Source organism: Gorilla gorilla, chromosome 4, assembly GCF_029281585.2.
Source record: "Gorilla gorilla gorilla isolate KB3781 chromosome 4, NHGRI_mGorGor1-v2.1_pri, whole genome shotgun sequence".
Lineage (NCBI taxonomy): Eukaryota > Metazoa > Chordata > Mammalia > Primates > Hominidae > Gorilla > Gorilla gorilla.
This window is the reverse complement of record NC_073228.2, coordinates 172584671-172598760: the sequence shown is the minus strand read 5'-3', so window position 1 is coordinate 172598760 and position 14090 is coordinate 172584671. Positions and strand designations below refer to the sequence as shown.

At 48.0% G+C, this 14090-nt stretch overlaps 1 protein-coding gene across 1 annotated transcript in view; it reads left to right on the top strand.

The window, feature by feature from the left end:
• The window catches only part of SLIT3 (slit guidance ligand 3), a 636316-nt gene that overhangs the window by 515961 nt on the left and 106265 nt on the right, over positions 1 to 14090 (top strand). Inside the window, exons 12-14 of the mRNA XM_019028107.3 lie at positions 89 to 160; positions 11839 to 11982; positions 13273 to 13436. Coding sequence (XP_018883652.3) covers positions 89 to 160; positions 11839 to 11982; positions 13273 to 13436 — 380 coding nt within the window. The remainder of the gene's footprint in view (positions 1 to 88; positions 161 to 11838; positions 11983 to 13272; positions 13437 to 14090) is intronic.

Here is a 14090-nt window from a genome sequence, read left to right as displayed (position 1 = left end):
AACTGGCCGAGGTGATGGCTTCCTGCAGGACTGGGTTCTGGTGGCCTCACATCCGTAGTGATTGCTGTCTTCTCCTTCTCTCTTTCAGGGTCCTCTATGGGAACAAGATCACCGAGATTGCCAAGGGACTGTTTGATGGGCTGGTGTCCCTACAGCTGCTGTGAGTAGGAACCTTGTCACTGTTGGTGTCTTTGGTACTGTCGGAAGGCTCCCACCTGAAAACGTTGAGCCATGCTCTGGAGAGTTCTTTTGACTTTCTGCAGACAAAAGAGAAAAAAATGTTTGAGCTGTCCACACTTCACCTCCATTTCCTATTTTTATGAAAGGAGAGTCAGCGAGCGGGCAGAGGAAGACCGAGGTCAGTGTGCATAAACCCAAATGATACAGCCGAGGGCCCTGGCCCAGGCATGAAGATACTAAGCACAGGGTTTGGGGATAGAGATTAGGAAAGAGTCAAATCCAACAAAAAGAAAAACATTTTTCAGTAGTGTGCTAAGAATGTAAGGAACTAAAACATTCACACACCAAATTCCAGTACTAAAGCTGAGACACAGCTGCTGATGGACATGTGACCTTGAAGAGGGGTCGGGGCGGGGGGAATAATTCGAGAGGAGCATAATCAGTCACCAATGTGACTCCATCTGGGAAAGACAGGGTGGAGGGGAGTGTTTACCTAATTTAAAGGAAGGGTTGTTGCTTCGAATTTTAAGCTCAGGGATTATTTGTTTGCATTTATTTCATTCTGGTCATTTGAGCTTAAATGTTTGAAGAAGATAATTGAACTCTGATGTGGAGAAGGAAGGAAAAGAATTTAGCTCATAGTATAGTTTAATTTTTGTGCTGGTAAAATCATCTCTGATTTGTGACAAGGCAGCTATAGCATCTACACACATGTACCATGGGTGTGGGAGTGTGTGTGTGTGTGCGTGCATGTGCACGTTTGCTCTGTCACCATTACAGTTCTTCTGGGTATTAGGAACTGATCTTGAGTATCCTTTAAGCAGTGGAGAAGACCAAGTCTCGGAGAGATACATGACTCTCCCCCAGTCACACAGCAGAATAGGTATGGAAACTGGAAAAGAATCTACATGGCCATGCCCTTCATTCAGAAACCTCCCAGCCCTCTGAATAGCACATGATGTATGTTTGCAGAGATGTGCAGGTGTGTGTGTGCGTGTGTGTGTGTGTGTGTCTTTTTAAAATCACCTCCAAGTCACAGGCAGTGAGGAAGAGGCCTGGCACCTCCCCGCCTCCTACGTAAAGTTCAGAGGACCCACAGCATGGGTTTGTGGGCCAGGACTCAAGCTGGGGCTCTAAAGGGGTGACAGGCACAAGAGCAAAGAAGGAGAGAGGAACAAGGGACACATCTTATGTGGTTGATGCCCAGGGACTCTTCAAGAAAGAGGAAGTGAGACTTTTCCTCCAGCCCTTTCTTACATCTTTCCTCTACCCTTCCCATGTCCTTTAAGACTCAGCTCTGGACAGATTCTCCCAGAACACACACTAATGTGAATTATGTAGGCATGCGATGCCCAGCAAGTTTCCAGGGAGCAGATCTGTCATACCAGCAACCAGGTTTGTTTCAGTGAAGCTGAAAGCAAGAGAGAGAAAAGTCTCTCTTTCTCTGCATCTCCCCCATCTCTGCCTTCCTGTCTGCCCCACTCTGTGTGTGTCTGTGTGGGCAAATTCCTGTTCAACGGTCCCAGCCTTTGGTGGGCTTTTAAGGCTATGTGTTAGAATGACAGGCCAGGGCTCTGCAGGGAGCTGGGTGTTTCACAGATGGTATTCTTTGCTTGTAGCAAAGAAACTGTACATTATAACTGCCACCATAAGGCTAGTTAACTGTAGCTATTAATCCCTTGAAAGAAGAGTATCAGTAGTATCCACCTTGAGGTGGATTTGGCAGTGTTGTGTTCCACCAAGCTGGTGTGATTTTCCTTTTATAATCTGTGTGTGTGTGTGTGTGTGTGCAGGAAGGAAAATGGCTTTGCACACATTAAGGATACACAGAATGTGTATCACAGTGCCTAGCACAGTGCATGTATACTTAAAAAGATGTGTATCTCAGCTCCAAGCTAATAGCAGCCATGAGGTTAATAGAACTAACAGGACTTTGCATGGGTCGCGAAGGCAACTCCAGTTTACTGTCACCATTTTGAGCAGATGGAATCGAGTAGCTTGGGGTAAAGAGGAAGCAACTCTCCTCTCTTGAGACCAAGAGTTGACACAACTCAGGCAGGCCTTACCAGAAAGAACCAGTAACTGGGACTCAAGTAGCTGTCATTGGGTTTTGACCTGCCATTGAGTGGTTGGAAAGCAGGCCCTGATTCGATCTAATTTAGTGTTCAGCCTGCTGTAGATTGGACTTCTCCCTGTTAGACTGGAGACACTGATAAGAAGGCTCTGATTAGAATACCCTGGTAGTCTGAGTAATTTTCTCTCCTTTGAGTCAGAGGCTCTTTGTGAGAGGATTGCATTTTTTCTTCTCATTCCATCTCTCAAATTATGGGTACTCGCAAAGCTGAACTGCCTCTGCCACACGAAGTGGCCCTGGACATTTCCTTTCTAGCACTTGCTGTGATGCTGGCGGTAATAAAGTGGGTACATTGTAGTTGGTTCTCCTGCCTGCCTCCCATCTTCCCCCACTCCTCTGGACTTTTTGGCCATCCTATCAAACTTGCCCAGTCCAGTATGTACACAGCCAGCCTCCTGGGAGCTTTTCTCGGTGTGTTCCTTTGGGCAAATGCCCAAAATTCTTGGCCATTCTGGAGAGAATGTCTCCGTTTTTTAGAGGCGGCGGTAAGTGCATCCACAAGGAACAAGCCCCAGCTGTCCTAAGCATGATATTCTGTCCTTGGTCCCCTGGAGCCTCACAAGTTACCCCCTTCAGTTTAAGTTCCAAAATCTTAGCGTTCAAAGGAACATCAGGGCTCCAAGCACAGCCTCCTACCTGGCTAGGACAAGAATCCCTCTCATGCATGCTCTCACAAATCCTTCTGTCACTCATTTGCTGATGGTTCCTCTGATAAGTCCTCACTGCCTAGTTGGAAGGTTAGAAAGCTCTTTCTTATACTAAACATCAGTAATGGTTTCTAGAAAAGTCTGTTATCATTGTCTTCAGATGTTTGAAAATAGCTAGTATGTCTCCCTATAATTAATCCTAAACACGTTCAGTTCCTGCGGCCATTCATTGTATAAACACGCATTTACTGTTTATTACTAGCAACCCTTATTGTCTTCGGGGGATGCAAGGTAATCTGTCAGCTTCCCTCCTTAAAACTGGCTGCTAGGAAGTGAGTTGGTGCCCATTTGGACACTAGGAAGTATGTTTAGAATTGAAATATCCCACATGGAGGCATCTCAGAACCCAAGGTGAGAACAGGACATATCACTGGGCACATGATCCCAACTCCAGGGGTGGGAGCAGCTCGATTATTAGAGAAATGACCTGTCTTCCTCCTCACTGGAAGCTCAGGGTGAATGGTCTTGCTCCTCTGCCTTCCCCTGCCCACCCAGGCTCATAGGCTCCTGGGACATCTGTGGAGATGGTGATCCTGTATGGGCAGCCAGCCATCGTGCCCTGAGATCCCTCACCTTGTAGCTCAGAGGTCCATCCTCCCAAAGCAGGAAAAGGCTGTCATTTCCTCCGCTGATGGACAGCTGCAAGCTACGTTGTTACACCTCTCCTCCAGGGAGTCAGGAGCATTCATTTAGTGCTCATCGATCACATGACATCCATAGGAAAGCCACTTAAGTAGGGAGGGCAATCATTTGAGGTGGAAGCTTTTAAACCCGCTCCAGGTGGTCTTAAACCAAACCAGACTGTCTTCGGGCTGGAATAAGTTAAGACAACTCTAGCACCTGTTGTTTAATTTTCTTGGAAGGCAGACAAGACCATTTGAGGCTCTCGGAGTTTGCCAAGCAACATGCCAATTACCGAGCAGTGAGCAAAACTTCACTCCCTATAGTTCACTTTTCCCCACCAGCTGTTTCATAAGAACTACTTACTACTGCTAATAATAGCAGCTAACATTTATTGAATACTTAATATGCTTCAGGACCCAAAACTGCTAAGCAATTTCATGTGCATCATCTCATTTAATCTACCACAATGCTAAGAGGAAGGTGTTGTGGAAAGGCCCATTTTACAGAGGGGGAAACTGAGGGTTAAGTGACTTGACCATTGTCACTTAGCATGATGGAGCCAGGATTGGAACCTGGGTAGTCCATGCCCTTAACCACAGCACATCCATCCAGAGACATCTGCTTCACCCAGTCACAGGCAGATCTGCAGAGCCAGTTTTTTGATCTGCAGAGCAAGAAATTCTCAATGGATCAAGCCACAGAGAGGGTGCTGTTGAACTGCAGATCAACTCCTTTTGTTATGGCTCAGCATAATTCACGGCTATGTGTCCATGGAACTTTCTCTGGTTCATTGTCATCAGCCCACTAATGTTTGCCCTATGAGAGGATAGTCAAGGAGCTGCTTGTGTTTAGAGACCCAATCGAGGTGGGACAATGAGAATTCTCTCCAGCAGAAGAAGCAGACTGACTTGGCGATGCGTTCTTGAGGGAAGGGTTCTTCCCTCTCTTGTGTACCTGGAAAGCCATTGGGTAGACTTCAATTCTGGAATCATTCCATGCTAGTCATTGAATGAATGGTTCACCCCATTTAAAGGACTGATTGGTAACCATGTGGCAATCAGATAGGAAAGTTACCACCCTAATAGTCATGAGGGAAGGAATGGGCAAGCCACCACAGGTGAGGTCACTTGATCTGGTAACCAAATAATAGTTCTCCCTCTCTGGTCTCTCGGAATCTCAGCTTTCATCTGTTTCCCTTAGGAAAACCCAGTGGCTTACAGCCCATTCCTAGCACCCTCCTGGGTCTCTGGGGTAGAAAGAGGTCTTGTTTTTCAGACAGGCCGCCCAATGGTGTTGCTGCATGCCTGGTTACTCTTGCATCGGGAATCACCATGACAACCCACAGCCATTGACAAGCAGTGCAGTCACCAACAGGAGAGAAGGGAAGAGCCACTGTTGCCCCTAGTTGGGACTTGGAGGGCTCTTCCTGTTTCCCCTTGAGTGTTTAGCAAGACGTGGCCTACAGCACCCATTTTCAAGCACAGAGAAGATTCTGGGCAGGGTCAGAATTCATGGCATCAGCTGTCATTGGGTTCTTCCCCACATCCAGCCTCAGTAGGTTGCTGAAGGTCTAAATTAATCCCCATATTTTATAGGGAAAGGATGATAACATAATGTTCTAAGGTGGGAGAGTGGTCCCTATTACAATTAATGGATAAAGAAATTCAGGATGACAGAGGGTTAATACTAGAGAAATAAAAAGAAGGAAGGCATATTAATGCGGAAAGTTTGGCTCTATATCCTGTAGCTTAATTAGGGGTACAGAATAGCTCCCCTAGTTGGTGTCCTCACTAAGCGTTCATGCCAATGTGTAGAGGTGATAACTACTTCCAGGGACACACAGAGCACTTTTTTAAATAACAAAGAGCCTTCATAACCCACTTTTTGTAAATTCTCCTACTAAAGGAGCTAGAGAAAGGGTTATGCCAGATGCCTGTTGGTGCCATCTTTCTCCTGTTGTGTATCTGCATCTGAGTGTTCATGAAACAGAAACAGACTCCCCATCCCTGTTTTAGGAAAAGAAGGCCCACAGAGTATCTTTCTTGGCAGAAGCCTGGGCCCATCTTCCTATCCCACAGTCTTTTCTGGAAGAGCTTCATCCATTCTCCTGGAAGGGCCACTGCATTCTTTCTTGGCACCAGTTTTCTGAGGAAGCCTTGCTCTCTGGAGTTTGGAATATGCTTTCAGCATTTCCAGACAAATACCATAGAAGTGGGAGGGGCAACATAACCCGTGTCCTCCACAGACCCTTGGTCAAGTGTGGACGCCACCAGAATGATTGCACTGGGCCACTGAGTCAACATGTGAATTGCTGGAGTTGCCAAAGTGATTTTGATGCAATTGATCATTAAGCCTGACTCCAGATGTCTGTGTTTTCCAAACTTTGCAAAAAAGGCCTGTGGGCTCCAAGGGCAACCTTCATTGACGAGCGGATCAGAGCAAAGGCAGTAGCTAACAGTGGGGCTCAGCGATCTTCTCCCCAGGGGGCTTTTCAAAAGCCTGGGTGTGGTGGGTCCTTTTAGTGGATCATAATGGACCTGGTTTTCCCCCTGTGGGCCATCTCCCCATGTTACCTGGACCCCAAATGAAAGAAGCTGGAAGCTGCTACTAGTGATAAGAACACCTGGGACTTTTCTGCACAGGCCAGCCCTGGTCCCCTAGCAGAAAGACTTGAGTCACGGGGGTTCTCCCTAATCCCGACACGGGCATTTCATTTCCCTCCTCCAGCTCTAGCTTTTTTGACTCCCAGTGGCTTCTGTTTTCTGCTTTGGTTTTCCTGAAGGCCACAGCTCCCAGAAAGCAAGAGCTCTCAGCAGCACAGCTATGCTGGGTAGTCAATGGGCTGAGTGCTAATACCTCTTGACATGGAACATATGTGGCAGCCGAAAGTGCTCCAAGGCAGGGGGTGGCAGAGGGCCTCCTAGAGCTCACACTTGGAAATAAATTTAGAAGGTGCCGTACATGCTCTCCCACTCTCCAATGTGCCACTCTCCTTAATTTCCTCTGATGGGAGCATGGCTCTTTTTGTTGTTGTTCTGCCTTATTGTAAAATCACCCGCTGCGTTGATGGGAGTGGCTACAAACAGGGTACCTCCACCGCCTCCCATCAGCCTCAGGTGGCTCCCTCAGGCCCTTAGTGAGAGGAGACTGGCTCTCACAGCAGCATGATGATTGGAAACAAAATCTTTGGGCTATGATGGCGTGAGTCCAAATACTATCCTACCTCTTATGGGTTGTGGAACTTTGGTCAAAGTTATTTAAGCTCTATGAGTCCCAGAAGGGTCACCTGTCAAACGGAGATTAAATGGGAGTACCTGGCTTTGTGAAGTGTGTAATATGCATTACCTGTTAGGCCATGTGGCCCCTGCTGTTCACCTGGTGGCTGTGGTTCACCTGGTCGGATCATCTCAGCCTTCCCTCTCTTTTCATTTATATGATCTCCGAGGGTCCTTTGAGAGATAGATCTGGAGCAGGTGGCCCCAAAAGATCACTGGATCTGTATCTGGGGAAATACCGATGAATACAGTATTCACCAGGCAGTCCAGCCTGACTCACTGGATCCAACAGCAGATTGGGCTGAAGTGAGGTCTTTGGCTGGGATGTCACAGTTGTCAGTTTGAGTACCAGGCAGCCTCTTGAATGAGGCCAGCTGGGACATCCCACCTTGTGTGCTATTGCTATTATCTCTGTCCTACGGTTGTCCCTGGCCTGCTCAGAGTAAGGGGAGCACAGAGCCAGGCATATCAGCTACCACGTCGGCATTCAGTCAGTGATCCTGAAGGGGGAAGCCTTGCCTCATACAGATGCAAGCCACTCAGTAAAGAACCTGCCACCTTGTGCCAATGAAGGCTTGATCAGCATCCCATGCTGAAGCTCCTTCCTGGGAGTCAGGAGGACTTCAGATGCCTCTGCACTCCCAAGAGGCAAGCAGGGTCTTCCAAACCCAACCAGACCTTTGTCCATCTGAAGCATACCCAGGTACAGTGAAGGCTAGCAAAAATAGCCACTCCTCACACATAGGGAAAATGGAAAAGAGAATATAGATTTTAAATAGTAAGTAAGAGATGGCTTTGGAGTGAAACAGGCTGGAGCTTCGCTTATTGCTGGGGGACCTTGGTTGAGTCCGTCACCACTCTGAACCTCAGTTTTCTTATCAGAAAAATGAAGATAATCATAGTGCTGTTGTGGGGGTTACATAAGATAGTACCTGGAAAGTGCCTGGGAAAAGCACACAGAGATGTAGTCTCTAGAGAGGATGCTGCATTATTATCATTTCACACAGCAGTTACACCAATGCTCCTCAAACGGGGATGAACCAGGATGGAGCAAGCATCCTGGAATCTCTGCTGCAAAAAGGGGGAATCCATCCCTCCGGTGAAAGAGCGAGGCCTTTGTTCAGGATTCCTTATAGAACTGCTAAACCTCATTTCAAATGTTTGTTTACTCTCTATTTGCTCCATAATATGGTGCTTTTAAAATTCCCCTCCAACTCTTGTCCATGTACCAGATAGCTAAGAGCTCCTTTCATGGAAGCCAGGCTGAGTTGACTAGCTGCCAGCCTTCCTCCCAAAGGAAAGAGGGCACAGGGACAGGCTGTTAGATCTTGCCGATGCTGGGGACCAGTGAGGCTGTCCTCAGCATCTAATTCTGGATAAGCAGCTTAATTTTATCTCTCCCTGCACCTACACACCTCGCCTGAGGGAGCCAAGCATCCTGGGAGAGAATGAGTGACCAGGAGACTCTGCCCTTTTGTGTTTTCTTTTGCTCCATGCTTCATGAGCTCTGCACCTTGAGCTATCTTTGCCTAGTAATTCTGCCAGCCTGGGTTGTTTTCATGCCTTACATATTTGAAGTAACATCCCATGCTGAGAGATCTACGAGCAATAGGAAACAAAGGAGCATCTGGATGAGGAAAAAAGAGCCTCAATAGACCTGATGAGTGAGAAGGATTGCCAGCGTGGCATTTAGTTTTTATGAAGGCAAGTCAAGTTGCCATTTCTTTCTCCCCATGGCCATCGTCCTTGTCTAGTGCCTAATGTGCCCTAGAACCAATTGCTACAATTGGGCTTATGAATCTGCACTGGGGTTTCAAACCTAAATGCCCACTAAGGCAAGGAAGGTCAAGTAAACTAGTAAAGGGGACACAATAGGGAATAGTGAGGACTGTGGCAAATAGAGAGCATATGTCCTATCTAAAGGGGGCAGCTACTCCATGGCTGCCTCCAGGGAACCTAGGGTTGCCTGAGCTCCTGAATTTTGTTTTTCAAGAGAAAATAGAAATTTGATGTGGTGTGGTGTGGTGTGGTATGGTGTGTGTGTGTGTGTGTGTGTGTGTGTGTGTGTGTGTGTGTTGTATGAAATTTTCCAATTTTTAAAACAGGAGGATTGAAAAAACACATTTATGTGGCATGACGCAAAATGCTGCAATAAGGATTCCATCCTCAGGCTATCAAATGGGCACCTCTGACCTGTTGTGTACTGAATAGTTCAGTATTTCTTGACAAGATGATGTACTCAGAAGGCCCTGAATGTCAAGGTTTAGAACAAAACACTCATTATGTGTGTACTTTAAAAAAAAATCAAAACACTGTGTGTGTGAAGGGTCCATTCCTGAGCCCTGGTTGCTGGACCCCGTTGAGTCATCCAGCTTTTCTCCCTGTTTCTCTGCTCTATCACATTTCCTTCAAATGCCCCCAAAATGCAGTGACACTGACTAAAATTTAATACACAAAGCATCGGAATTTGCAACGGGGAGGGATGTTGCAAAGAGTATAGACCGATAGGATGGGTAGAAAAGACATTCATAAAGAAGAAACTGAGCCCTCTAGAGACCTCAATTATCATAACCACTTCCAGCATGCTCCCTAGAAACACGTGTGACCTTGAAAACACCTGCCAAACTCTCAGCGTCAGTTTCCTCCCCTGTCACTTGTGAGTCAGGTTCTGTCCATCTGCCCAGGTTCCTGTGAGAATAATGGGACATTGGGAAAGCACTTTGGAAAACACAGTATTCTAGCAGTATGAGCATTTTTTTCCCACTGTCAGGCAGGAGGACATCTGTGTGAACCCTTGGGACCTTGCCCATTATTAGACAGATTAAACAGGCCGTTCTTCTTCCACTTGTCACTGCCACAGCTGCTTGCCTGCACGCGGGGTGCACCGGGACCGTGGGGAGTATGGGGCCTGTAGCTAAGGGAGAGGTGGCATGGATGATTTAGCACCATGGGTAGCCCCACCGTTGCCAACTGCAGACCCCCTGGATCCTGGTATGGAGATACTCCTGAGGCAGGCCAGACCGGCATCCATCTCACATGTCATTCCCCGCCAGGGAGGGGCTGAACCAGCCTCGAAAGTAAAATTCTTGAAATGCAACATTTCTGCTGGTTAGTTTATTTTCCCCTTCCCCCAGTTTCATTCGAGAGGGGATAAGAAATGATTTTACATTGACTACAAGGCATGTCTAGTCAGTCTAGGATCAGTAAAGGTAATTCTTAGGATCTCAATGTGCTTGACTTGCCAGCCCTGCTCTGGAAAACTGCCTGTCACCCTCATGGCATCCTCTGCTTTCCCAGACTTCCACCCAAAGGGTAGCTTCCTATGATGAATTTTTAGGGAGTCTGAAGAGCTAAAAACAGCTTCCTCATGGATAGGAAGGCTGACCCTGGAAGGGGTGAGGGATGGGTGCTGCCTTAGAGAAGTGAGACCCTTGAAGCTGCATATGGAGTTATTATACATCTTAATAAAGAATAAGCACTGAGAAGAAAGGGAGGAATAAAATAGCTGTCATTGGTGCCATTATAGAGCTCCTGATCCTGTGTGGAAGGCCAATGATAAATATCCTATAATCACAAATTGCGATGAGTGCCAGGAGGGAAATAAACAGGGGGGTGTGAGAGACGATAATGGAGTGAGGGTCCCATTGTAGATGAGGGGGTCAGGGCCAGCCTCTCTGAGGAGCAGACATTTGAGCTACAGTGGAAAGCAGGAAAAGAAGGCAGCCCTGCTGAAAGAAGGTAAGGAGGGTGTTCAAAGGTCCTAGGGAAAAATCTGGTGTGTCTGAGGAATGAAAATGCAGTGGTGGGCCGGGCGTGGTGGCTCACACCTGTAATCCCAGCACTTTGGAGGCCAAGGCAGGCAGGTCACCTGGGGTCAGGAGTTCGAGACCAGCCTGGCCAACATGGTGAAACCCCATCTCTACTAAAAATACAAAAATTAGCTGGGTGTGGTGGTGCACACCTGTAATCCCAGCTCCTCAGGAGCCTGAGCCAGGAGAATTGCTTGAACCCAAGAGGCGGAGGTTGCAGTGAGCCGAGATCACGCCATTGAACTCCAGCCTGGGCGACAAGAGCAAGACTCCATCTCAAAAAAAAAAAAAAATGCAGTGGTGGGACTCAAGGGTAGTGAGTTTGGGGTGAGTGGGGTTAGGATGAGGTTGGCGAAAGGGCCAAGGTCAAACCACATGGGGCTCTGTGCTCTGTGGGTGTGCACACGTGTGTATGACAGAGAATCCATATGTATGCACATGTGCCTGCCTACACATAGATGCAGTTTTTCCAGGAGGATGACATATAACTTTCATCAGATTTCCAATAGGATCAGTGATCCAAAAGAACTGTAAGGAATTTTCTGAATCAAATTGCCCATAGTCAGTCAACTAAAGCTCTAAAACAATTATGCCAAATGATTTTTTTTCCTTTCCAATTCCTGGAAGCTCTGAATCCTAAAACAGAAAGTGAAGCACTTAGGGTGCCTTTTCAGGTCTTCCTTCAAGGCCATGGGTGCAAGAGAAGGTGCCAAGTGAGAGCAGTGTGTGACATAGTGTCTGTAGTGACAGTGTGTGCAGGTGCCCAGAAGTGTTTGGGGTTTCGGTAGACACAGGAAGGCAGGTCTCTCTCTTTTTCTGTTCTGCAGCAGGAGCTCAAGGCTGCAAGGATGAGTGATGGGAGCTTTGCCAAGTGAGAGCAGTGTGTGGCATAGTGTCTGTAGTGACAGTGTGTGCAGGTGCCCAGAAGTGTTTGGGGTTTCGGTAGACACAGGAAGGCAGGTCTCTCTCTTTTTCTGTTCTGCAGCAGGAGCTCAAGGCTGCAAGGATGAGTGATGGGAGCTTTGCAGCCCATCCCCTGCAGGTGCAACCCTTGCCCCGCAGGTAATTACCAGGATTAGTGAATCAACCAGGCTCTCTTCTGCTTGCAGCCTCCTCAATGCCAACAAGATCAACTGCCTGCGGGTGAACACGTTTCAGGACCTGCAGAACCTCAACTTGCTCTCCCTGTATGACAACAAGCTGCAGACCATCAGCAAGGGGCTCTTCGCCCCTCTGCAGTCCATCCAGACACTGTGAGTACACTGCCTCGGGTGCCAGTGGGTGCCCAAGCAGCAGGAGACCCCAAATGCCCATCATGAAAAACACCCAAATGAGGGCAGCACGAGCACACCCAGGAGGAGTTCTAGAGCCTGCAGGGAAGCTAGAATAATAAAAATCGGAATAGCTTATCAGTACCAAGCACTTACACCGTGCTTGACACCACATGGAGTACTTACCCTGTCTTAAAACCCTTAAGCCTCACAATGACCCTACTTGGTGCTGTTACTATCTCTTGTTTCTACATAAGGAAACCAAGGCATAGAATGGTTAGGTAACTTCCTCAAGGTTACACAGCTAGTAAGGAGCAGGTTTTGAATCCAGGCAGAGGAGGTCCTGAGCTACCCTCATAACCCCTGTGGTCAGTGTATTCTGAGCAGACTCCATTTCTGCAGATAGCCCACTCCTGCCCCCGCTTAACCCCCTCCACCCTGCAAAACCAAGCGTCTGAGGTGGGCACTCTTCCTCTATGGGAAGTATATCCTCACTTCCATGCACTACAGGTATTCATAAATATTTCACTTAAATAGATGACCTCCAAGTACAGATTTCAGCCCATTTTTTGATGGCTCCGGTCTCAGGCATAGACCTCAGCCCCATGCCCAGGTCTGCAATTAGCCTCGGGGCTTCTGGAGACCCTGTAAGTCATCTGGTGCTTGTTGCCTCTGTAGCCAGAGACAGGAACCAAGACACAGTAGGAGCAGCTGCTATATATTGACGCCGACCACGTGCCAAACACTGTGTTCAGTGCTTCACAGTTTCTCTTACTGAGGCAGGGGAAGCAAGACCCATGGTGCTCTTATGATGATAAGGATAATTACAACTATACCCGCTACTATATATGGAACACCCACCATATGCCAGGCGTCGTGCCAGCTGCTTTATGTGCCTAGTGTCATTGAGCTTAGAGAAATAAAATGCATTCTACCCCAAGTGCAAACCACGACTGGGTTTGTCTGTCAGAATTGGCGTGGGTGAGAGTAGAAGCAATCGGTGGTGGGTCTTGCCCCAAGTGGGAAGAGCTGGGAGACTGATTCCCCAGACCAGATGCTAGCTGCATCTGTGACTGTCTTTTGCAGACAGCAGGCCTCAGACCCCCTCTTTGAGCCCTGTCTGAAAGTAGCACCCCCTAAGGCTTCCTGGGGCGATGAGGCGGGAGGCCAGTCCTTGCAGTGGATTGCCAGGGCCCAGCGCGAGGCAGGGTGGTGGTGGTGGAGCAAGACGCCGTGGGTCACTCCTGATTAACGGCCCCATCCCTCTCACAGCCACTTAGCCCAAAACCCATTTGTGTGCGACTGCCACTTGAAGTGGCTGGCCGACTACCTCCAGGACAACCCCATTGAGACAAGCGGGGCCCGCTGCAGCAGCCCGCGCCGACTCGCCAACAAGCGCATCAGCCAGATCAAGAGCAAGAAGTTCCGCTGCTCAGGTAATCAGGTTACGGGGCTGGGCCCCGCTTTCTGACTCAGAATGCAGCAGCCCCAGAGAGGCCAATAATCCAATCTGGAGGACAGCGAGCGCTGTAATGGCTCCTGGGGAGCATCTTTGCAAATTAAATTGGGGAAATTCAGTTAGCCCTGCAGAAAACCAATTACCTTATGGATTTAAAATAAAACACACACACACATACACACACAATAAAAGCATGGGGAGGAGGAGACGGTTGCAGGGGAGACAGAACCCAGGCAGCAGCATGTCTCCAAGAGCTAAGTAGAAGGTGGGGCTGGGGCGGCCTTTGCACATGTGCCTGTTACAGGCTAAGATTTATATTTTTCGTTTTCAAAGTGTGCTCCCCAAAGGGCAAGTAGAGAAATAAATATAGCTCAGGCGAGGCTACAGATGGTGTGTAATCTTGGGGACCTCCCACTCCCTTCGGAGACAGACCATGGTACAGCCCTTTGACCACAGTATATTATAGGTTTCACATGTTCACGAAAAACACTTTCACTAGCTAGCTCCTCCATCCCTGATTACTGTGTTCTGAGTATGGAGAGAACAGTAAAGAGTCGTGCTTGGGAAGAAACAAAGCCTCGTTCTTCTGTGCCCAGGATCTCTCTAGAAACCTTCCTTCTCACTGCACCCA